General features: G+C 47.6%; 1 protein-coding gene across 6 annotated transcripts in view; it reads right to left on the reverse strand.

Annotated features, from left to right (window-relative positions):
* Window positions 1-1165: 1165 nt before the first annotated feature.
* Prosap (SH3 and multiple ankyrin repeat domains prosap) overlaps window positions 1166-23562 on the reverse strand; it is a 210851-nt gene continuing 188454 nt past the window's right edge. For all 6 annotated transcript variants that reach the window (XM_070527390.1, XM_070527394.1, XM_070527391.1 and 3 more), the window contains 6 exons: window positions 21632-21817; window positions 18176-18362; window positions 16557-16630; window positions 14919-15043; window positions 12357-12753; window positions 1166-8951 (listed from right to left, as the gene is read on the reverse strand). In XM_070527390.1, the coding sequence (XP_070383491.1) occupies window positions 6235-8951; window positions 12357-12753; window positions 14919-15043; window positions 16557-16630; window positions 18176-18362; window positions 21632-21817 (3686 nt within the window). In that variant the 3' untranslated portion in view covers window positions 1166-6234. The remainder of the gene's footprint in view (window positions 8952-12356; window positions 12754-14918; window positions 15044-16556; window positions 16631-18175; window positions 18363-21631; window positions 21818-23562) is intronic.

Consider the following 23562-nt stretch of genomic DNA (forward strand, 5'->3'; position numbering starts at 1 on the left):
ACTGTATTCTAGTAGTTCATTGGAGTAGCTTGATGGGCGAGTTGATACATGCCATTTCGTAAGTGTGTGCCAGCAAACGGAAAGGGAAAGCAGACAAAATCCTGAGACAAAGCACAGAAAAAGTAATAGGAAGGGTACTCGCACCGTTTTTGTGCCTTTCTCTGTGTCTTGTGTAATGATTTTTTTCTGCTTTTTTTCCGTTTGCTGCATACTCTTGTGAAATGTAGTTCAATAGCGAAGGGTGGTGTGGGCCGTGTGTCCGGCGATGAAACAAAGGCTTGCATTCTGTTGCAGCGAAGGTCTAAACAGCGAAGTTGACGCTGAATGGCTGCGTAAAAGCCCGGGCTCGACCACAACAAACATTCGGGCAATTTTTTTATAATTTCCAAATTTCAGCCGTCGGCTGAGCAAATTACGACTGTTTGATCTTTCACAAACCTCCCTCATGCAGTTTCCGAAATATCTCGCTGCAAGTCAATACGAAGGTTCTTAAGTTATCTTATAGCTTTCAGTTGCGAGACCCCACTGTCTTCTACAGTGCTCGTATTTTACTCCTGATGTGAGGCGTTGTGCTGTGCTTTCCTTTCCTCCTTTTTCTTTATTTCCTTGCTGCTCTTCAAGCGGGTAGGCAGGATCTTCTTTTCAGGAGGCTTCCTAACCTGCCTCCCTTTCTCTTTGTGTGCTGTTTATATGTTTGCATGAAAATACTAATAGGAGGGCGAACGACGGTGGTTCAGCTACGGAAAGGGGACGTGGTGGAATGAGCAGTATTCGGAGCCCTTAGTGCCACTGATAACGCACAACTCGGATGATCAGTTTGATAGCTGCATTTAGCAAAAACATTCAGCAGTGACACCTCGGCTCGTCGAACAAGACGACACCGACAGTTACAATGACGCGTAGAGGCCATTGCTAGCTCCTCACGCAAAGACTCTTACTGTAAAAGGCCAAAGCGTTAGATGCTGGAAATAACAGAGTGACCCGATAGGGCGACTTTCGTAGTGCTACTGTCACCACAAGACTTGACCTGCTTGACCATGAGACAAGCAACGCCCTTCTCGCAAATATTACAGTGCTCCATTAAACCCAACACAGTCCTGCAAGAAGTGGTTTGTGTTGAGGTTGTAAATGGTGTATTGTTGGAGGAGAATAAACACCACACGGGTAATATTTTAAATCGACTTTATGTTGTAATATGCGCATACATATTCCATATACACATTCACGCACTGAATAAGATATATATGTACAATGCCACCGCAAATGAATTCGCGAGACTTCGATACATGGCAACACTCTCGTCAAATACTCAGCGTTCATATGTACAGGCAAGGGTAGTATTTAGAACTGCGCTGTTCTACACGCTTTCCCGTTGCAACAAGCACGACAGCTCAGTTTTTTTTCTCTAACGCAGCAGAATTTGTGTGCCTAGAGTACTTAGGAAGTTCATTTAAATAGCGACAGTAGAAGACAATAACTGGTACCTGCCGATATAAACATAACGTAAAGGTAAATTACAAGGGAATACGACACAACACATTAAGCAAGTCAGCTTCCAAACATGACATTTCTATACATGAGGTCACATTAAACTTCTTAAAAGAACGTTGAAGCAGTCGGGACAAGACTTGAACTATCACACACTTTGAGACCTGAAACATGTAGCTGCGTGATCGTCACCTTACCTCGTAGACATTGCCAAAGCCAGCGTGACATGTACTCAAGCCAAGGATCAGACCATGGCCCTCGATGTAACTCGCTTCATGACCAACTTCCCAAGTGTGTTGTAGCCCCTAAACTTTACAATAACGCTTTTCAAATCAAGGAACTAATACAGCATGTACCTGACTATTTCTTTACCACTATTCAAATGTATTCTCGCATTTGCCTCATGCCCTCAAAACAGGCGTGAAGCAAAAGGACAGTTAGCTGTTTCAAACACAAAGAAAGTTTCATTGCACACACCATCCGTCCCTTGATACGCAGTCTGAATGCATCGAAAGATGACAATCTTCTAGAGTATAAGTTTACTGGGTGTGGGTGTGTTAGGTGCCCGCGACCGTTGTACTGACAATTCTTGAACTCATCTCAGATCCTCCATAACTGCTTACTAAAAAATAATAATAAAGGGTATATTTAATGTTTCGCAATGTAGATTGTTGCAAGAAGTGTATCACCTAGCCATCCAACTACCGGAGATGTTTCAAGCAGCAAATACTGTGGGTTAGTATTTTCGTCTGGCCTGCTCCACATCGTATTTTCTCTAAAATGTTGTAACAGCTACCGCTGTGGTTCAATGGTACATCCTGCATATTGCCAAGTGGCAAAGTAAGCCGTCAACCAACAAGGTGGCGTAAATGACGCACCGAAAATCGCGTTTTCCAAGACCACCTACCATTGAAGAGGTGAAGTATGTCGGTGAACAAACGAAACAAAACAATTATGGCTAATGTAAAGCACGAAAGAAAGCGGAAACATGTCGTTAGGAAAAGTAGATCGAACAAGTACTAAACAGATTTTGACGCAGAACGACGTCAACGCACAATACAGTGCGATCGCTGCGTAAATCCCAAACTGAAAACAAAGCCATACAGAAGTTCGTGTTCCCTCCTCCCCCCCCCCTTCTCAGATAAGAAACGATTAAATAACTGGGGTGCTTTGTGAATGCAGAAACTTCAGGTTCTCATTGTACATCCTAATTCGGAGCAGAATAAATACACGTTATCGCTTTTAACACAGTGTCGACGTAGTTATACGCCGTTGCGGCTGCAAAGCTACCCGCCACCAACACTCACTCGAGAAACGACACGGTCTCGGTAAAGAAAGTTTTCTCACGCATTCATCTGTGTCGGTAATAGGCGACACGAAAAGCGACACCTTTCATTCACGCATTCAGGAAACGGTTCTGGCAATGTATGACGTATAGACTCCTCTACTTTGCAAATGTGAGCCAGAGACGACGGGCTTTCGATTAGACAAAAACTTATGCGCTCATTCTGCAACCTCGTGTGTATTCTCTTCTGCTAGTCGGCTTGGAGCATGCTGCTCACCCTCAAATAGCAAAGTTAGTGCTTTCAACTCGCGTATCAGTTTCTTCCATACGTGACTCTTATTTTGCCGGCTTATTCTCCACCGTTATGGAATAATCGCACTGCAAGCAGACAGTGCTTACTGCATCAGGACATACGAGAACTCCAAATGTGATTCTATATGTAGGATAAGCACGAATTGACGAAAATAGTTTTGCCAGGGCTTCCTTTTTTCTTCATGCTCTGCTGTTAAAGAGAGTGCGAATACAGGTTTGTTTGATCAATCCGATCCAAGTTCACGTGCTTCGTAAGTGAACTCGGTACGAGTCCCTCTGAATTAACAATTCAAATTAAATTGATCCGAATTATGGACTCGAAATGTGAAAGCACGGAAAAAATAAACGCAAACAATCAATGCCTCTCCAAGTCGACTATCGCGATTTGGCATATGTCTGTGGGGAAACAGAAATTGCCCGGCAGTAATTTAGCGCTGAGGTGAACACTAGGCAGTGACATAAAACAACCAAAGCTCCGAACACAACTTCATATCTCGTTTCACCGTTCCAGGCTTTGTCTCCCCCAATTCCTTCCTTTTTCCTTGTGTTTACTTCAGCTCAATCTGTTCCCGCATTCTTTCTTTTTTTTTGTCTTCTGCAGCAACCGCTCTGCTTTCCGCGCCACCTAGCGTACATTTCTTGCAGTTCAACGAGCTGGACTGTCTGCTTTCACAGATGTGCCCTTTGACTTCTTCCAAGAGCCCCACGAACCTAACGTAACCTGTTCGTCATAAGTCCTTGTGAGAATCCAGCCTTGCGTCTTTGGCGAATTGAGCATTGTATTCCGGCAAGCTCGTCTGGAATGTCGAGCGTAACCAGCGAACTGTGTGTGTGGACCGGTACTCGAGGAGGTTCTGCAAAAGCATGCATCGCGCCTAGCTGCCCAAGCCTTTTGTTTCCAACAGTAAGAAAGCAACGCAGTACAGGTGCTAGGTAGGCTAGGAATGACAAGTCGTGTGTTTTCGTGAACATTGCGGGGTAAAGAAATGTTGATTATGCTTGTTCAATGGTTTCGGTGGCCTGTTCAACTTCATTGTAGAAGTGACCGCACATGCGTGATGAAAACTGTTGAAGGTGACAAAATTGGTATGAGACAGAAGTTACAGGAAGCTTCCAAGAACTTGAGGATCTTCAAACAGTTGCCATAGCTGAACGATTCATGTGTCATGTTAGGAAAACTAACACTTAATGATTTTGATGTCCTCTGTGAAGCCTTGAGATTAATCACTCCGCAGGCCCAAATAATTTTGAAATCAATGTGATGCGAACATCTCATTATAGTACAAGTAACAATTACCGCTTATTTAGAATTCCAATATATAGCTTCTATTTAGAGTGGGTACTTTTTTCGCTTCGCATTAAACCTCGTAGAACACTTTCACGTATGCCGCAGATAAAATCATTGGCGCCTCTTCAATGCAAATTTCGATCTTTCATTTCATAAAGCAAACTACAGTACACATGAGCTGTACGCCTTTGGAGAGCTTATCTTTTCATCGAAAGTTGAAGTCAAATGTAGGCTCCTGACTATTTCAGTTTTGAGGGATGTGTTTAAAGGTAGCCAGAGTGACACACATTGCATTAAAAAAGTCAGCTGGCTACTGTATGTGAAGGGGCATCATGAGCAGCTTGACATGGCTATAGTCGCTCCAGGCAGTATTGTAGGCTCTTATCTGAAGAAGTAGTATAGAAAAGTTGGCTTTTCGGTCGAGAAAACTATGAACAGATCAGCCTGCAAATTTCTTCTACACAATTTGCTGAAACTATGTCAATAGGAACGCCCAGATCCTTAGACCATAGGTGCAGCCAGAGTAAAACTGCGTGTTTAAAGCCACAGGCGAAACTTTAGGCAGGAAGTATAGACCACAGCATAGATGGCACAATCTAAGAGAGGTGCTGTTCAGCACTCTGGGTTAAACGAAGCAATGCGAGCGAAGAAACTAAGAAAAAGGGTACATATTTTTGGCATTTCAGGTTCACAACAACGCATTTTTTTACGTAACAACAAAACGAAAGCCTGGTCGATTGTACTCATTACGTTGACATCGTTGCAGCTATCACCACACGCGTACGACATGGCAACACGTCTGGACACTATATCACACTCTGTTATACAGGAACAAGCAAGGTAATATATTAGAGATAAATTACTCCGACAAGATAAAATTGTGAAACAGATTGCACATCACTCGAAAACTCAATATACAGGAAAGCGAAACGAAGCCATCAGGCAGCGCCTGACAGAAGCAGATATTATGACGAAACCTACATCATATTTACAAAACTACGGCACCGGCAGCAAGTACACCTACTGCTACCTCGCATCCAGTTGACCGCAATATAAATAGGAACAAAGGCGAGTGTTCAACTTTGTCTTCAGTCGTCACCGAATTAAAATGGCAAGGCGCTCACAACACCGCACCAAAAAAGCACTGCGCAATCAGTAGTGCAGTATCGCAGCAGTTCCGCTTTGTATTGTAATCAACTGTAGAAGCATTTAGGGCGAAATAAATTAATCGCTTCCGTCGCGTCATTGGCCTGGATCACTTTTGAAAGCCGTCAAAGAAGTAAGCCTAGTACGGCGCGTGCAAGCACCGCTGAGAGGTTATGGTCGCCAAGCAGGCCCATACTCCGCATACACGCTGCAGATTATAGCGTTTGAAGCGCTGTAAGTGACACACCTGCGTGGCGACGTTGGCTAAGAGCGGGCTAAAAAAAACAGTGAACTCCAATTACAGAATGGTAGCGAAGTACAGGGATTCGATGCCAATGTGGTGGTACCATGTGTAGTGGCGTTGATGCAACACCGCTGCCTGACAGTGTCTTTGTAACTCTATCGCTTGGTTTCACACCAAGGCGTTAAATAGTACGGGAATGACCACACCACGCAAAAAAATAATAATAAGCAGCGCGCCTCCATCTCGCCTTGCTTGTTTTAACTATCTGGAGGTCACGCCACGCGGAGCCAGGAATTAAGCTGATTATCGAAACCAGTGCCCTCAGCGCCGCACCCACTTGTTCTCTAATCCGTGTACTTCGCATCACACCCAAGACGTAACCAGCGACAAACCGAATGGCTCAAACCCTGACACTATCAAACTACATGCCATCCCAGCAAGCTAATTGTGTCGGCAGGTACGAAGGAATGCCTACTTCATGTAGCGCCTGAGCGAGCGCTCCATGTTGACCCTGTGGCCAACCTGCTTCACCCCCAGTCCCATGAAGTCGTTGGAGTCCATGTTGGCCAGCTTCACTCCGGTGATGCCGGCTTCAACGAATCGCGGCCTGTACTCCTGGAGGAAGAGGGACTCCAGCCAATCGCTCACGTCCCGGGCACTCCACTCGACCAAGGGCTTCTGCCTGAATTCCCGCTGGACCGACTTCAAACGGGCCAAGTCCCCCGCCTGTCGCTCGATGGGGACAACGAGTACCTGAGGATCGGTCCGCCTGCCCAGGGTCCCGTATCCGGAACGGTAGACGTCGTGCACCGTGGGCCGCGGCTGGTGGTGCGCTGAACTGGTGGGCCGCAGCGTGGCCGCGTGGTGGTGCTGCGGAGAGCCGTTGTAGCGGCAGTACGCTGCCGGCAGGTGCTGCTGCTGTTGCGACTGGTTCAGCTGGTGGTACAACGCGGCCTGGTGACGAGCCAGCTGCTGCGACTGCGGCTGGTGCTGCGGTAGCTGCTGCGGCTGGTGGTGGTGCGGCGGCGCCGGCTGGTGATGGTCGAAGCGGCGGTGGTACTCGTCGGAAAACTCGGGCGGCGGTGGCGCGATGGGCTCGGCCTGTTGAGGCCGCACTCCGTGCGAGAACTCAGGTGGCGGAGGGACGAGTTCGGTGAGCATGTCCGCCTCGTTGACGGACGAGAGACCCAGCGAGTCGATTTGCAACCTGATGAAGTCCAGGCTCTCGTCGATGCTGCGTTTGAGGCTCGAGCCGTCTGCGGCGGCGTCAGTCCCACGCGGCGCTCCTTCTGCCCTTCTCGTCGCGTGAACCTTCTGGTCCAGCCTGATCTTGAGCGTCTTTTTGGGAATGCCGCCTAGGACGGCTTTGTTGTCGGCAGCCTGTGTTCTCCGGGCGGCCTGGTTGCTGGCCGCTAGAGAAGATACTGCCGCCGCCATGGACGCTGCTGGTGAAGAGACCGGCGGTACCATTTGTTGCTGCCGTCCGTGCATGTTCCTCTGGTTCAGGTGCGAGTCGAGGTTCGAAACGACAGGCGCAGCGGTTGGGGCGGTCGTCGACACGGGAACCAGGTTCTCGGCGGACTGCCGTCGCTGGAGGTAGTAGGCGCTGAGTCGCTTGGACAGGGCCGCCTGATCGTACGACCGGAGCTCCTGCCTGTCCACCTCAACGTCCGACGACACACCGCTGGAACTGTTCTCCGGCTCTTCGTGCAGGTGGTGATGGTGGTCCTTGGACCCAGCGTGCTTCGTGGGCCTCGGGGTTGTGCTGCTGCCGGCACTCCGTTTCTCGAATGCGCTGATGTTGTCGCGCACGGAGCCGGCGGAAACCTCGAGGACTAGCTTTTCGGATTCGAGCGGGTCCCTCTTGATGTGAACGATGGTTTCCTGCGCTCTGGATGAGCGCGGCTCTAGTGTGTGACACTTGGTTGCGATCACCTTCGGGTCTGAATCGTGGCGCACTGCTGTCATCATGGTAGCAGTTGTCGTCGGAGCTCTCTCGGGCGGTGGAGGTGCCTCGTCACGTCTCGAGCCAGCGGACGATGCCTTGAACGTTCCCATGTCTCCCGACTTCTGCGTCCTGGATACCTGCTCCTCTTCTTCGTCCGTGCTATCGTAGTCCGGCTCGGGAATGTACGGCGGCTTCTCCGGAGGCGGTGGCGGTTCCTCCTGAACTGCCGCGGGGCCTCTGACCTTCTTAGTCTTGCCTGTTCCCCGCAGAGTCCCCGTCTCCGGCGTTGGCTGCACCACCCTGAACGTGGAGTAGACCACGTTTTCGCGCGTCTCCGATGGCTCCCTGTTCTGAATCCGGGGCGGCAGCGACTGCGACCGCGCTCCGGAGCCCGGCGGAGCGGCCGGAGTTCTTCCGGGACGCGCCGCACCGCGGGCCTCCGCACTCGTCTTGTACGCTACGTGCGTCAGGGACTCGGGAGACGCGTAGAGCTTGGCGCTGTCTCCCGGCCTGAAGCTAGACATGACCTTCGAGTCCGGTATCCCGTCCACGTTGGCGTAGTCGCCCATCGCGTTTGACACATCGACTTTCAGCATTTGGCCCACGGGCGGTGGCGGAGGCGGGTGGCTCGGCGGGGGTTTCCGCGAGCCCTGACTAGCTTGCTCCGCTGACACCGGAGCCAGGGATGCTGCCGGCGGTGCGGCACCGCCGCCGCTGGGAAGTGGCTGCGGCTGCTTCGCCGCGGCGGCCGTCGCCTTCGTCTCAGCGTAGATGCGCGTCGCGGGTTTCTTCCAGATCTCCTCCATCTTCTGCCAGGACTCGCCGTAGACGGCGAGGTTCTCCTGGCTCCGGCTCCGTCGCCGGGCGAGGTCCGTCTCGGCCGCGTTCAGCTCGGGTTCGCTGTTGAAGTCCTTGAGGATGGTCGGCCCGGCCCCGCGGGCGGCCCGCTTCATCGCGGCGACGCTGCCGAACACGCGCGGCTTGCGCTCGGCGCTCTGGCGCGTGAGGAACTCTTCGAGTTCGGCGGCCGTCATGCGGACGGGTCGGCTGCGGATCGAGGCCGTCTTGGGCGCCTCCGGGCCCGCCGTCGCCGCTGCTGTCGCAGTCGCGGGAGCGCTTGCGCCGCTCGAGGCGGCGGGCGCGGAGGAGGCTCCGTTCTGCTTCGGGATGCTTTCGATGGAACTGCTCTTGGTCGAGCGGCCCTCGGAGTCGTATTCGTTCAGCGTCCGGTCCAGGACTTCTGCGCGGAGAGAGAAGGAAACGATGTAAACTTGCCGGTCGCATGCGTTACAGCGGATAATTCGAAGGGTGCAAACACAACAGGCGGCATCTTGAACAACACGATCCGCAGGCAACGTGTTAGTCACTCTGTCACACCGACGAAACTTTTCAATAGTTAGGTCATATGAGTAGAATTACTGTTGGTCTAGTTGGTAGGGGCATATCTTGGAGGAAAGGGCACAAAGGGAAACGATACATTAGACGACACAACAAGACAACTCTACAACAGTACGTTGATGGGGCATTGTTTTACAGGACAAGTTAGGTATGCCGCGTGTCCTGTTTTGTAGCCAAGTGAATCGTCTTCTTTTGCGGCATTTCTTTCAATGTGACGACACATATTTTTATATTGTACCCTCACAAGTGCTGTTGTTTAGGTGTCGCAGATATTCAACAAACTATTTAATTGTGTGATTTCAAATAGAATAAAGGTAACTCTAGGCTTTAATCAACCCAGTGAATAGGTTGGTCACAAATGGGTATCTTTAAAACTGATAGGCCCCAATGTCATTGTGATGGGCGCAATTGCAGGTGACCGCGGCTACATGTATTATTGCACATCGGTGGGGCGGCGCCGATGTGCAAACATTCATGGGCGTTGGCAGGATTGTGTGCGTCGTCATCTGGCGCGGTCGCAGACCATGGCACTGCCGTCACAGCTGATCTCCCCCTACCAAGCAGTGCCACAGAGAAAATTATTTGCAAATTTGCAAAAGTACTACGGGGAGAACTAGAAAAGCCTGGTAGTGCAATATGTACAATAGCTACTGTACTAGTAACGCAGAGACGCCCAACAACTGACCGGTGTCCACGTCAGGCTGATCTAGAGCGTCCAGTTAGGAAGGCAAGGTGTCAGGTGGATGCTACTGACTGCTCTGCATGAAGTGATCTGTGGCAGTGCCGCACTGTTATCATATAGGTAATTGAGAAGTCTGCGGAATATAACCGACCTACCTATATGACCTTCACAGATTCTGAAAAATGGTTCGATTAAGTACAGATATCAGCTGCCATTGAGGCAGTGTCGCAACGCTGTAGAAAAACCATGGAAGAATACCTTCAAAAATATCTGCTGAATCCAAAACTACCATACGGCTTCATATAAAAGCTAAAGTTGCCGACTAATAAAGGCGTAAGTTAGAAAAAAAACTCTAGACCGAACTGAAGACATCGCTGAAGAAGCAGAATGCTTAAAGAAATTTCCTGGAAACATGAATTAAACCACCACCTCCAGAACTTAGCCTAGGAAAAAAAGCCATATAGCGAATGTTGGGGACTACAAATTACATTGCCAAATATTGCCGGGCGAAATTTGAAAGCACGCACAAAACGGGCGAGCGGTCCACATAGGCAACCGCAGCGAGCTCATGGCTTCTTTAGACCAATAGTGCGCACAGATCATAAAACATAGGTCGGCAAAACTAATGAGTCGGCTCTCTCAGACTCGGATCGACCCGTGAGTCTGAGCCCAAGCCAGCCCGGCTGAGTCGAATTTTGGTAAGTCTGAGTGAGCCCTAAGCAAAAAACATTGTAGGTCTGAGTGAGTTCCGTTTATTCTGCCGACATAAAACAGAGAAATAAAGTCACCAAAGTTAAGGTGGCAGCAGAAAGGTGATGCGGCGTACGTTGTGCAAATGCATAAGAAAAGAAGTTCAGCTTGGGAAAACGCGGCCGTCGTTCGCAGTTACGCCAGGCTCGGTCCGAACACGCTCCAAAACAGACAGTCTTTCCGTGAGCAAAGCAAGAAATAACATGCTAAAGCAAAATGCGGGGTTGCGATTTCTGCGCTAGCTGCTTGTGACGTCATGGCTTTCGGGCGCCGTTTGCTCGAGATTACTGAGCAGTTCATCGATAACAAAGCATTACACTTCGTTTTAGAGAAGCCAAAGACATAAGCGAGCGATTTTTTCCATAATTATTCCTCATCAATAAAGAAACGAGCCAAACATACGAAAATACATTGAAGTCTGTAGCAGCATACTAACACAGCGACGCTGCGGCTAAGGCAAAAAATTCAAGAATAGAAACCCTTCGTTTTTGTACGCTGATATCCAACCTCCTTGCATCAAATGAATGCCTAGAAAGTATTTTAACAGAATTAAACTAGCTTAGAGTTGCTCTCTGGTGTCTATGATCAACTGCAACGAAATTTCACATTCAGTGAAATCCTAGTTAATGAGTAGAACATACTATCTAAGCAATCTTGGCAAAGAAAGCTTCAGGGCTGCTCGTCGTCTAATTTTCCAATTAGCAGCTTCTAATAACACCTAAGAAGATGACGCATACACCCGGTGGTTGGAAGGTATGACGCCAGCTTCAAACTACAGCCTTCAAGATTTTCAGACCATAGCGGGCATTGCCTAACCTCCACTATCCGCCGACTATCCGCGCTTGTTCACGACGTTCTCATTTGTGCGTCATTTTCAGACAGTATAATGGCAGCTTTTTTTTTCTTCAATTTTGGTATCAAAGCTTTCCATTTTTACGAGCTTTTCACGCATAAAGGTTTGCACGGTAACTGCATGCTCTATATGTACATTGTTTAGAGCTTGACTTCCTATGCGGTCCTAAAATTTCGTTGTAGTTGGCCTCTAGGGCAGGCTGAGTAACCTTAACGCTTTTCGTTTTAAACTATGTGTGGTAGAGTCCACGAAGTAGCAACAGTGTGCCGATATGAAGGCGAAGCTATCTTTGGGAAATCAAAGGAAGGAGAAGGAGGGGGAGGGGGAATTTCATCCGCGGCTTTCATGACCATGGTTGATGGTGCTGGCTGTTGCCTGTTTCTATCATACCAAATAGCTCGCACACGGAAAATAAAAATTATAAAGAATGTGCATACGATGCTGGAATCGAACCCTCGTGTCTCAGCACAAAATACCGACCGATCCTCTAACTTAAACGTTCCTTGTGCCAATGCCAACCAGCTTGTTGAGACGCACGTGTGTTCTCCCGACAGGCGTTCTTGGCGTTCGAAGGTTAGGTGCTGCGGTCGAAGATGGTGCCATGTAGCGTTTCTCCACCACCTCGACCTGTTAGCCGAAGGTGCGTTTGTTGCTGAATTCAAATCTAGCTCTACGCACCCACTTGTATTTCCAATATAGCCTTTTACATGAACCCGGATACATGGACTCTCAAGAGAATCACAAAAAAACTCGATGTAGAGGTAATTCGATATACCATATAAACATTTTACGCAAGAATTTTCAAGAGCATTTGACAACTCTTTGTTCTACACAACAATTGCATAAATGCGGGTTCCATATATCCGGGTTCGACTATGTCTGAAACTACCGATTTCTTTAGCGGCGGAAAGTTTCGTTGCAATTGTCAGAGACAACGGCGAACTCGAAGAAACGCCTCGTACCGATGTCGGTGAGTCCTGCGACCATGGACTTCGCCCTAGCCCTTCCCACCGAGAGGGTCGTCTTGGGGTCCCTCTTGGGAGGGGCTGGGGCCTTCTTGGCCGACAGCTTGCGCGGCAGCGTGGCGCACTGGCGGTAGCCGCCGGCCACGGCACCGTTGGCCTGCAGCATCGGGGGCGTCACCGTGCTGCCGCTCCCCCGCACCGAGGGCAGCGCGCCGGCCTCCGAGCCCGGCGCGGACGAGGGCGCCGAGGACGAGGAGCCCTGGGAGAGCGGGCCTGCAGAGCCAGGCACGGTGCCGGCGACCGTGAGCACCGTCATGGCGATCAGGTCGCCCTGCTGCAGGATGATGTTCACCACGCACTCGTGCGTCGCCTGGGACACGTCCTGCCCGTTGATCTGCGCAGCAAACACAGGGGGAGAGAAAGAGGAGGAGGCCCTTAAGTGGACATTGAACAATATAGGGTTGTCCATTTTCACCGGAGAGAGAGAGAATAAACTTTATCAATGAATGGCCGGCAATTTCGTTGTGGTGGCCGCAGGTGGCGGCTCCAAGTCCTTGAGAAAAAAGATATACCGTCACCAAAAGTGACGGTATATATTTCCCCTCCCGCTCCCCCTTTTGGTGACGGTATATACCGTCACCAAAGGGGAGGGCGGGAGGGGGGTGGGTTACCGTATCCAAAAGGTAGAGCGCGGGGGGGGGGTACTTTGTAAACCGTTGCTTAGGCCGTCACTATAAACCAAACTTTCCCGATAAAAAAATAAATAAATAAATAAAAATTCCCGATAAGCCGAGTACAACAGCTTGAGTGATTAAAATCTAATTGAATAGTTTACATGACATTTGGTACCCTTTTAATATCTTCATATCACTATTGTTGCAAAAATATTATTTATAGGGATGTATATAACTTATGGATGCATAACACAGCAATACATGCAACTGCAGATGACAACAAAATACACGATGCTTCCAGAAATTAAGAAAAAAAACTCTGATTGACGAGTGCATTCGTTTGCGACAAATTCAGTTGTCTGCTCAGTATGAACGCCCGTCGGCGATGCAGCTTAGAATTTGCCGATTTAGGGAGAGACAGAAAAACAGGGAAATGGCGTCCCGGTCCATGGGTCGAACCGGCAGCTGGCAATTTGAGGAGTTTTCTGAAGTACGCCGGTCATCGTGACTTCTTGTAGATGTTTGTATGCTCCCTCTGGTGCGATAGCAGTGCTCTCTCTCTCTCTCTCTGCAGTTCCTAAGCTCTTTTTCAAACTACGCTCATGTATTGGTACATTTAGGGTGAAAGGGAGCGGGGATGAGGGAGTAACTGACGCGCCACCAGTCGACGACAAGATGAAGCTCCTTGTGACCCATCACCTGCTAAATCGTGCTTGAAATGGTTGTTGTGACCCATCAGCAGGTTCTCCTTCAATATGCAACCTACCTGGCATCGCTTGCATGGCGTGCCGAGATCACATTTTGTTTCTGTGCTAAGAAAGCGGTGTTTTTATAGATTGTCTTCGTCATCCATGGTTACTGCTACAGCCAGCAGAGTCCTAATCATTGTGCTTGAGTTGTGAAGCACGAGGACCATCGGCAATTCAGCAACCGGTATGATTGAAGGGCTCTGCATCTACCGGCATGCTGTGCATGGGCCTTGAACTTTCTGTGCACGTAACACGTAATCGTAGTCAGCCCAAAACGTCCAGTATCATTCTCCGTGAAGATTACCGCGTCCGTCAAAATAAGGAAAGCCTACTTTACTATTGCTTAAGGGTGTTCGAATAGTGACATTCTCGAATCGAATCGTGTACGAATGTTCGAGAAAAATATTCTTCGAATATCGAATACAATGTCCAGTCGCATATTTCCTAGTTATAGAAAAAACGACTTAAAAGTATTGTGTGGAGTCCGCTTGCTGGAAAATGAGGCTTATTTGCATTATTGATTTACCACGTAATGCCGTTTGCAGTAGGACGTCCGGTCTAGTGAGGTGCTTGAAAACTGGAAGCAAGTGCTTTATGTTATCTGCTTTCTGTTACCGGCGCTCCGGGAGCATAATCATTCGTAATCATTTAAACATTCCATGCTTGCATTGACATATTGGCAAGTGTTCACAGGTGTTATCCTTTATATTTGAAAAGAAACGACTATTCGACAGTTAGTTCCAATGGTTGATTCTCGAATCGAATGTGAAGCGAACAGTAAGCAATATTCGGTTCGTAGTGCCAATTTCGGATACTCATACACCCCTGCTATTCCTGTTAGTTTTCTGAAGTACTTATTCCCTACGATTGCAAAACGATGCAATGCCATGCTGATTTATAACATGGGCCTGGTTCAACTACCGATATTTTTCTTTTGTAGAAAATATCAGAGAGTGGTAACTAGGTAGATCTTAATGTCACGCTGCAATTCGAATCTCGCACAGAAAAGCACTCTTTCTGTTTGTGCTGGAATTCACATAATTTCAACATTCATTTTCATGACCGAGAGAAAGCACACTCACTAATAAATTTTCCAGGCGACAACTTTATCGCAAATATTGCCCGCTGTCACTCACCTCGAGCAAGAAGTCTCCTTTCTTGAGGCCGGCAAGGTCGGCCACTCCACCTTGGTCCACGTCATCCAAATACTGCAAGCTCGGCCAGTTTTCCGTTGGCTGCCGTTCCATCAGTGGACTCGTGGCTGCAGAGATATATCCACAACGCTTGCTCACAATTTTTTCCAATGACCAGCGATCGATAGAAGTCTTAAAGGCATAAGGTCCGGTTCTTTTAAATTATGAGAAAATGTTATACCTTACTTGTGCAATATGTACAGGTCAATCTAGACTGACAATCGCATAACATTAAATGTTATTGTACGCAAAATAGTGGAAAAATCTTAAACGTAGTTGAAGTTCCCTATCGAAAACTGGCGCATGACGTCTTGGGTGTCGCGCAGTTCCTTGACGTTATACGCATCAGCGCGGGGATTCTTTGCCAGGTTCCGGGTTATTTGAGCCCATAAGCTTATTTGACAGATTATTTATCCACCCACCGACACTCCTTATACCTTTATCGAGAGTAGACGCTGCAAGAGAGCTTCGCAGTCTCGCTCGTACCATCCCGTTAAGTTACTGGCAAACACCACAGAACTCTAAGTTTCGTTTATACAGCCTCGACTCATCCCTGAAACTTAAATTACCAGCAAACCTTTCACGACGCGACGCAGCACTGCTGTGTCGGCTGTGGGTAGGAGCAGCATTCACCAACTCCTACAGCTATCGTATTGGAATGGCGAACTCACCAATGTGCGCTAAGTGCAAGAGTGAAGAGACCATCAGTCATCTTCTGTGCCACTGTTCTCGCTGTGATAACCAATGTAAGATTCTCCAGTGTGCCTTGAATAGACTAGATGGCAGGCCATTTACAGAAACAAAGATCTTGGGAGCCTGGCCTCCCAGTTCATTAGCCCAGAAAGTAGTTCGAGCCCTTTTTCACTGTGTGTGTGTGTGTGTGTGTGTGTGTGTGTGTGTGTGTGTGTGTGTGTGTGTGTGTGTGTGTGTGTGTGTGTGTGTGTGTGTGTGTGTGTGTGTGTGTGTGTGTGTGTGTGTGTGTGTGTGTGTGTGTGTGTGTGTGTGTGTGTGTGTGTGTGTGTGTGTGTGTGTGTGTGTGTGTGTGTGTGTGTGTGTGTGTGTGTGTGTGTGTGTGTGTGTGTGTGTGTGTGTGTGTGTGTGTGTGTGTGTGTGTGTGTGTGTGTGTGTGTGTGTGTGTGTGTGTGTGTGTGTGTGTGTGTGTGTGTGTGTGTGTGTGTGTGTGTGTGTGTGTGTGTGTGTGTGTGTGTGTGTGTGTGTGTGTGTGTGTGTGTGTGTGTGTGTGTGTGTGTGTGTGTGTGTGTGTGTGTGTGTGTGTGTGTGTGTGTTTCGCTAGTGATCTACAAGCAAATAGTGGGTGGCCAAACAGATTTATACGGCGCCACCGACGGCCTCATACGTTATAAGAGAAAAATTTCGGTCGCCATGTTTCAGATCCAAGAAGAAAACAGAACAAGGTGCTTGGTGGTCTGTTCACGTCTGAACAAATAAATTATTTCCTGTTTGCATGTACGCCAGAGAACCTCAACTCGCGGAAATTTCGTGCACTGCCGTATAATCCCTTCAAGCAACTTCCCATCAGTCAGAAATAACACGGGTAACTTCCGAAGTCGAAACCCTCACCTTTGGCTCCTCTTAGGACAAACCCGAAACCTTTTTTGCTCCTGTGCAATACAACAGTGCGTGGCTCTCCATACCTGCGAAAAGAACGGAGTTCGTGGTAGTATAGATTTTGCACAGCCAGCTCAATTTGGGTGAGCCCCTTCAGTTACTAAAAGCAAGCTACATCTGTCTTTTCAAGTACACTGAAAGGGGCCCGTTTGCGGTATTCTTCTTTCTTGTTAGCTGTGAAAGATTGGATGTTCGGCCGCTCAGAACGGTCGGCTATACCAACATCTTAGCCAAGAAAAACGGCTGCAAAATATAAGGGGCAACGGAACAAGAAAACGCCATCAAATTGGGCGACTAAAAACACAGGAAGAAAAAGGTTATAAGAGTTCAAGAACGGCAGTTGCATGAACAAGTCCTAAGAACAAAGAGAAAATTAAAAACAACTAGGCCAGAACTTAGCACCGCTGTCAAAATATGCTGCTATAATGTGATGACCGTGATGTCTGAACAGTTGCGCGCGCCCTTGCACATTCCCATTCATCAGATTGACGATTCAATAATTCGTATCTCTTACAAACATGTGATTTTATGCACATTGTTGCGTTCAAAACACCTCGAGGTTTGTAAAATACTTCTAATAAAGTGCGTCTATAATGTTACAAAGAAATGCGTGACCAATGGTCGAATCTAACCTCTGTCTTCTAGCACAGCAGTCCGGTGCTGTAATCATTACGTCACGATCACACGTGTACTTCTCTCACGTCAATGTCGCTCTCTGAAACGTCTGCAGCCCGCTGCGTCACGTGACAGTTTCTTGCATCGTTCGCTCATGGGAGCTAGCGCTCCGATACGCTGCGTTGGACTGCACTGCCTCCGGGATCGGCCCATACTTTTCGTCACAGGTACGTGATACATTTGAGGTGGCTGAAGTCCGCCTATAAGGCTATCGCAATTAAAACACTTAAAATTGTGTTCAAAATGGAAGGTCGCTGTCCACGAGAAAATCCCGCGGAGCTTATAGAGCTAATCTCTGCGAGGCCATGACTAGGCAATTTCTGCACAGATAAAGGTCGTCTGCCTTCTAGGCGTTGAGACGTTTCGAATCCCAGGCGTTTAGGCGAGCGATTTTACGCCACCTGTCACTCTTTCATTAAGGTGGACCGAAATATTGCAGTGAATGTGTTTTACAAAACCGTCTTGCGCATCTTTTCATTCTCTGCAAATTTCGCGCTAGTAATGTTTTTGACAATGCCTATCACATACACATCTAGGTAGGCATTACATACGGACCGAACCAGCCAACCCCGATGTATATCACCGAAAACGGCCTGAATTGTAAATGAACTCATTTAAGCCATCATTTAAAAAAGAAACTATGTCGGCAGATAATGCAATCGTATGCGTTCTCTACTGTTCAAGCAGTAGTGGCGGTGTTAAGGAACCCGCCACTACAAACACCTTTTAAATGTCTTTCATACATGTCTTAACGCTCGCGCAGCCGACACTGCCTGTTTCTCCTAGTCTTCACAACCACATCATGACTGTTTCTTGCAAAGTGGCACCGCATATTACAGTATAACTTTCCATATGCACCAACAAAAACCTCAACGCGTGGGCCATCACCCGCTTACATTCTCCATCGCCGCGGAAGTGTTGCAGCCCCAGACGAGGTTTGCATCTCTCGGCGACCTCTGACACGACCCTGAGACGAGGAACTGCCCCTCATCTTGACCTCTTGAACGGCGGCGCTGGGGAACATCCCCTGGCGGCCATCTCGTGTCCGTCCCTCCAGCATGCCGGTATCGCTCACCTCGGTAACTGAAAGCAGAAGGAAAGTGCGTCGGGTGTCCAAAACGTGGCGTCTATAACGTATTTCCGGCTCCGCAATTGCTTCCGGCGCATGCAATCAGCATAAACGTGGCGTTCTAGATTGGCTTCTGTTTCCCTGAGAGAGCTGTTGATGGGGCATGGATTTGGACACAATCAATTACGCGATCCTTCGCGGCAACAGCGCGAAATAAGTGTAGTGTTAGCAAAAACGTGAAGACATTATGATGAAGCTTACTCTTAGTCGTGTTGCTTCCGTACGAAAGAAACCCTCGCAGTACGTGCACACAGAAATAGAAAAAGGGTGCACCACGGAGCACCACTCCCAACTGTTTCATTACGGAAAATAATTTACGCTCCTATGCATGCCAAGCGCCTTTTTCGTTGCTTGATATGCTTCTTCGTTACTTGTATTGGGATATACCAATGTCAATTACAATTTTCTCGAAGCACACAGCGATTGCGCCTGCTCATTTCCAATTCGTTCCCACGTAAAAGTAATGCTATACTCATCATCATCATCAGCAGCAGCAGCATCAGCCTGTATAATGTCCACTGCAGGACGAAGGCCTCTCCCTGCGATCTCAGATTACCCCTGTCCTGCGCCAACTGATTCCAACAGGCACCCGCAATTTCCTAATTTCGTCGCACCACCTAGTCTTCTGCCGCCCTCTACTGCGCTTCCCTTCTCTTGGTACCCATTCTGTAACCTTAATGGTACAACGGTTATCTAATTTGCGCATTACATGACCTGCCCAACGCCATTTTTTTTCTCCTAATGTCAATGGAAATATCGTCTATCCCCGTTTGCTCTCTGTCCAAACCGCTCCCTTTCTGCCTCTTAACGTTTGTCCTAGCAATTTTCGTTCCATCGCTCTTTGCGCGGTCCTTAACTTGTTCTCAAGCCTCTTTGTCAGTCTCCAAGTCTCTGCCCCATATGTCAGCACCGGTAAAATGCACTGACTGTACATCTTCCTTTTCAGTGATAATGCTAAGCTTCCTGTCAGGAGTTGGCAATGTCTGCCGTATGCGATCAAACTCATTTTTATTCTTCTGTGAATTTCCTTCTCATGATCAGGGTTCCCTCTGATTAACTCACCTAGGTAAACGTACTCCTTCACAGACTCTGGAGGCCGACTGGCGATCCTGAACTCTTGTTTCTTTGCCCGACTATTTATCGTTATCTTTGTCTCCTGCATAATAATATTCAACCCCGCTGTTACACTCTCCCTGTAAAGGTCCTCAATAATTTGTTGTAACTCATCTGCAATGTTGCTGAATAGACCAATGGCATCGGCAAACCGAAGGTTGCTGAGGTATTCGCCGTCGATCCTTACTCTTAAACCTTCCCAGTTTGAATACTTCTTCCAAGCACGCAGTAAATATCATTGGAGAGATTGTGTCTCCTTATCATTGGAGAGATTGTGTCTCCTTGTCTGACCCTTTCTTTATAGGTATCTTCCTACTTTTTTTGTGCAGAATTAGGGTGGCTATGGAATCTCTGTAGATATTTTCCAGTGTTTACGTAAGCGGTCTGTACTCATTGATTACGCAATGCCTCTATGACTGCTGGTGTCTACTGAATCAAATGCTTTTTCGTAATCTATGAAGGCCACATAGAGAGGCTTATTGTACCCTGCGGATTTCTCGATAACCTGATTAATGACATTGATGTGATGATAGAGTATCCCTTTCTGAAGCCAGCCTGTTTTTTGGTTGACTAAAGTCCAGCGTTTCCCTTACTCTTATGTGGATTATTTTGGTAAATATTTTGTATGATACTGGGAGTAAGCTAATGAGCCTATCATTTTTCACTTCTTTAACGTCTCCTTTTTTGTGGATTAGTGTAATGTTTGCATTCTTCCAGTTTTCTGGGATCCTTGCAGTCGATAGACGCTTCCTATAGAGAGCTTCCAGTTTTTCTAGCATTACGTCGCCACCATCTTTGATTAAATCGATTGCTATTCCATATTCTCGTGCCACTTTTTCCCGTTCCATGTCTTGCGAGGCCCTTCTGATCTCATCTCTAGTTATACGAGGAGTTTCTGTATCCTGTTCGTTATTGTTTCGAATGGAGTACTCCTGAGTCTTCTGGGTTCTGTACAGGTCAGTATATAATTCTTCCGCTGCTTTTGTTATACCTTCGAGATTGCTGATGATATTACCCTGCTTATCCTTCAGTGCATACATCTTGACTTGTCCTATGCCAGGTTTCCTTCTCACCGATTTCAGGCTGCGTGCATTTTTTACGGCTTCTTCAGCCTCTGTCACGTTATAATTTTGATTATCACTTATTTTCGCCATGTTGATCAGTTTTGACAGTTCTGCGAATTCAATCTTTCTTCGAGTTGGACACTGTCATTCTTTGTCGTTTCTTTATTAGTTCCTTTGTTACCTGTGAGAGCTTGCCTACTGGTCGCCTTGGTGCCTTGCCTCCCACTTCAATTGCTGCCTCTGAAGCCAGCCTCGTTATGGTTTCATTCATTACCTCTGTGCCATCATCATCATCTCTCTGTTCTAAGGCTGCATATTTGCAAGTACCAGCCTAAATTTGTCTACTTTTACCATTACCGCCTCTAAGTTGACCCGTTCATTCTTGACCAATTTTGCTCTTTCTCTGTTCGAATTTATGTGCATCCTAGCCCTCACTAACCTATGATCACTGCACTTTACCCTACCTCTCACTTCTACATCCTGCACTATGCTGGGATCGGCAGAAAGTATGAAATCAATTTCATTTCTTGTTTCACCATTAGGGCTTTTCCAGGTCCACTTTCTGTTGCTAAGTTTCCCGAAAAATGTGTTCATTATTCTGAGCTTATATCTTTCTGCGAATTCTACAAGCATCTCTCCTCTAGCGTTTCTAGAATGGACGCCGTAGTTGCCAATTGCCTGTTCACCCGCCTGCTTTTTTCCCACTTTTGCATTGAAGTCGCCCATTACTAGAGTATACCGAGCTTGCACTTTTCTCATCGCTAATTCAACATCTTCATAAAACTGATCTACTTTCTTATCGTCGTGACTGGAGCGAGCCGTACAGTCGTTTCGTGTGCCACCAAACAAACAGCCGTACGCTAGCCTAAAGATGTCTATTCTTTCACACCAACGGTGCGGGATACCACCAGAGATTTTTTTAAAAAAAATGATCGGGCGACCGTACGGCTAGCCTAAAGATGTCTATATTCTTTCACACCAACAGTGCAGGGCACAAGGGGTTAAAAAAATTGATCGGGGCAACGGTGGGAGCCCGCGCCACCCACCTTGAACAATGTCACCGCAGTTGAGAGACAGGTGTCCCTGCAGCGGGCTCTGGTACTCGGAGACACAGACGCACGTCGTTCCCACCGTGATCACTTCGGGCGTGTCCGAACTGTCGGTGCTTGAGTCGCAGCTGTGCGCGCTGTTGCTCGTACAGACACCCGACGATTCGCTTGTGGCGCTCTTGTCTGCGAGTGGCAGCGCGACCAACGACACTGTCAACACTGGTAATAAGACGGCGCCACTGAAGGCGGCAAGCAGGTGAACGCCTTAGCGGCACTGCGCTGCTAAGCAGGAGGTCGGGGGATCAAATCCTGGCCGCGGCGGCCGCATTTCGATGGGGGGCGAAATGCAAGAACGACCGTCTGCAAAGGTACGTCACTAGTGATCCTGCCTGTGCTGAATACCGTTAAGGAATTACAAGCAACTATTAACATTACATACAACTCCGTGACTGGATACATATTAAATGCAAGCGAGGACGCAGCGTTCAAGTACTCCACTCTTGGCTCCTTCGCAGTTATCCAGAACAACACTACTTCTCTGCATCTTTATGCACTGTGCAGCAGCTGCAAGGCAACAAGTGCAGCCTTTGTCAGAACAATTAACAGATTGATTGATTGATTGATTGATTGATTGATTGATTGATAAGAGGTAATGTATCAAATAAATACAGGATCTGCGGAAAAGACCACTGTGGGAAGCTCAGGGTTAGTCCTGTTCACCTGGGTCTCATTAGCATTCAATCAAAGCTCGGTACATGGATGTTTCTGCATTCCGTTTCCATTAGAATACAGCTGCCGATACCGGAAGTCACATCTGTGGCTGTGTGCTCAGGAAACACAGGCACTAGAAGCACGAGTGAAGATTTGTTTTGATTGCAGCGGCGCCCGCGAAATTCTTGGCATTGCAAAACCCTAAATGGAAAGGATGCCAATTCGCTTCCCTCCAGATAGTTTCGGGCAGGGCTGATGTTACAGGAGACGCACTGCCATGAACAGCTGCACCTATGGTAGAGCAGCTTCGTTTCTTTCGACGAAGGTTGTACATGCATGGAGCTTCATCAAGTAAACACCTTATATTGTAAACAGCAGTAATGCGACAGTGACCATCATCGTGAGACCCTTTTCTTGATCTTTCAAATATGTTGTGGGGCGAGAAGCAGTCAAAACTCCATATACTCTGAAACTTGCACTCAAACTACATGCCTGCATTCAGTCTCATGCACGTCGTTGGTCATTTGGCATGCAGAAAAAAAACTTTTTTTTCCTGGTCAGCATCTCAAGACGGGCAAAATGTGAGCCTTATAGTTATACCCTTGTTCGTGCAGACAGTCAAGAGGTCACACACCATTCACGCACAACAGCACAACCACAGATAACTTTTTCAAAAAGTCAAAATAATTTTATAAGTAACTGAAAAAATTATTTCAAAGAGGAGCAAAAACGTTGTTCGACTAGTTATTACTTCAAGAAGTGAATTATGCATGGTCTTTTCCTCCACCTTAAAGGTGCGCTTTCAAGGCTACATAAAAACACAAATGACGAAGTCACCCAGATAACCATCCTTTCACAGAAACATACATGGTTACCATTTCTAAACCTCTTGGACGTTTAGTTCAATGGATCAAAAGCTCGTTAGAGGAGACATTTAACAATAAACATTTCAAGAGATCCAACATTATAACATGTCAAATCTTTTGTGATATGGAGCACACTTGCTACAGTGCAGCATTTACTTTATGACATGACCTTTGGCAATGCGCCTTGTGTGTCCCATCATTCTTTCTTGTATCCGTGTCTTTCACGCGCAACACTACGTAATTATAGCTTGCGTGAGTATAGGTTTCAGTTTTAAGCATAACGTGCTATATCTGACACGGCAACCTCAACTACCTACCGATACTTAGGCACTCTACAATAGCTAGCATTGC

The sequence above is a fragment of the Dermacentor albipictus genome, chromosome 10 (assembly GCF_038994185.2).
Source record: "Dermacentor albipictus isolate Rhodes 1998 colony chromosome 10, USDA_Dalb.pri_finalv2, whole genome shotgun sequence".
Lineage (NCBI taxonomy): Eukaryota > Metazoa > Arthropoda > Arachnida > Ixodida > Ixodidae > Dermacentor > Dermacentor albipictus.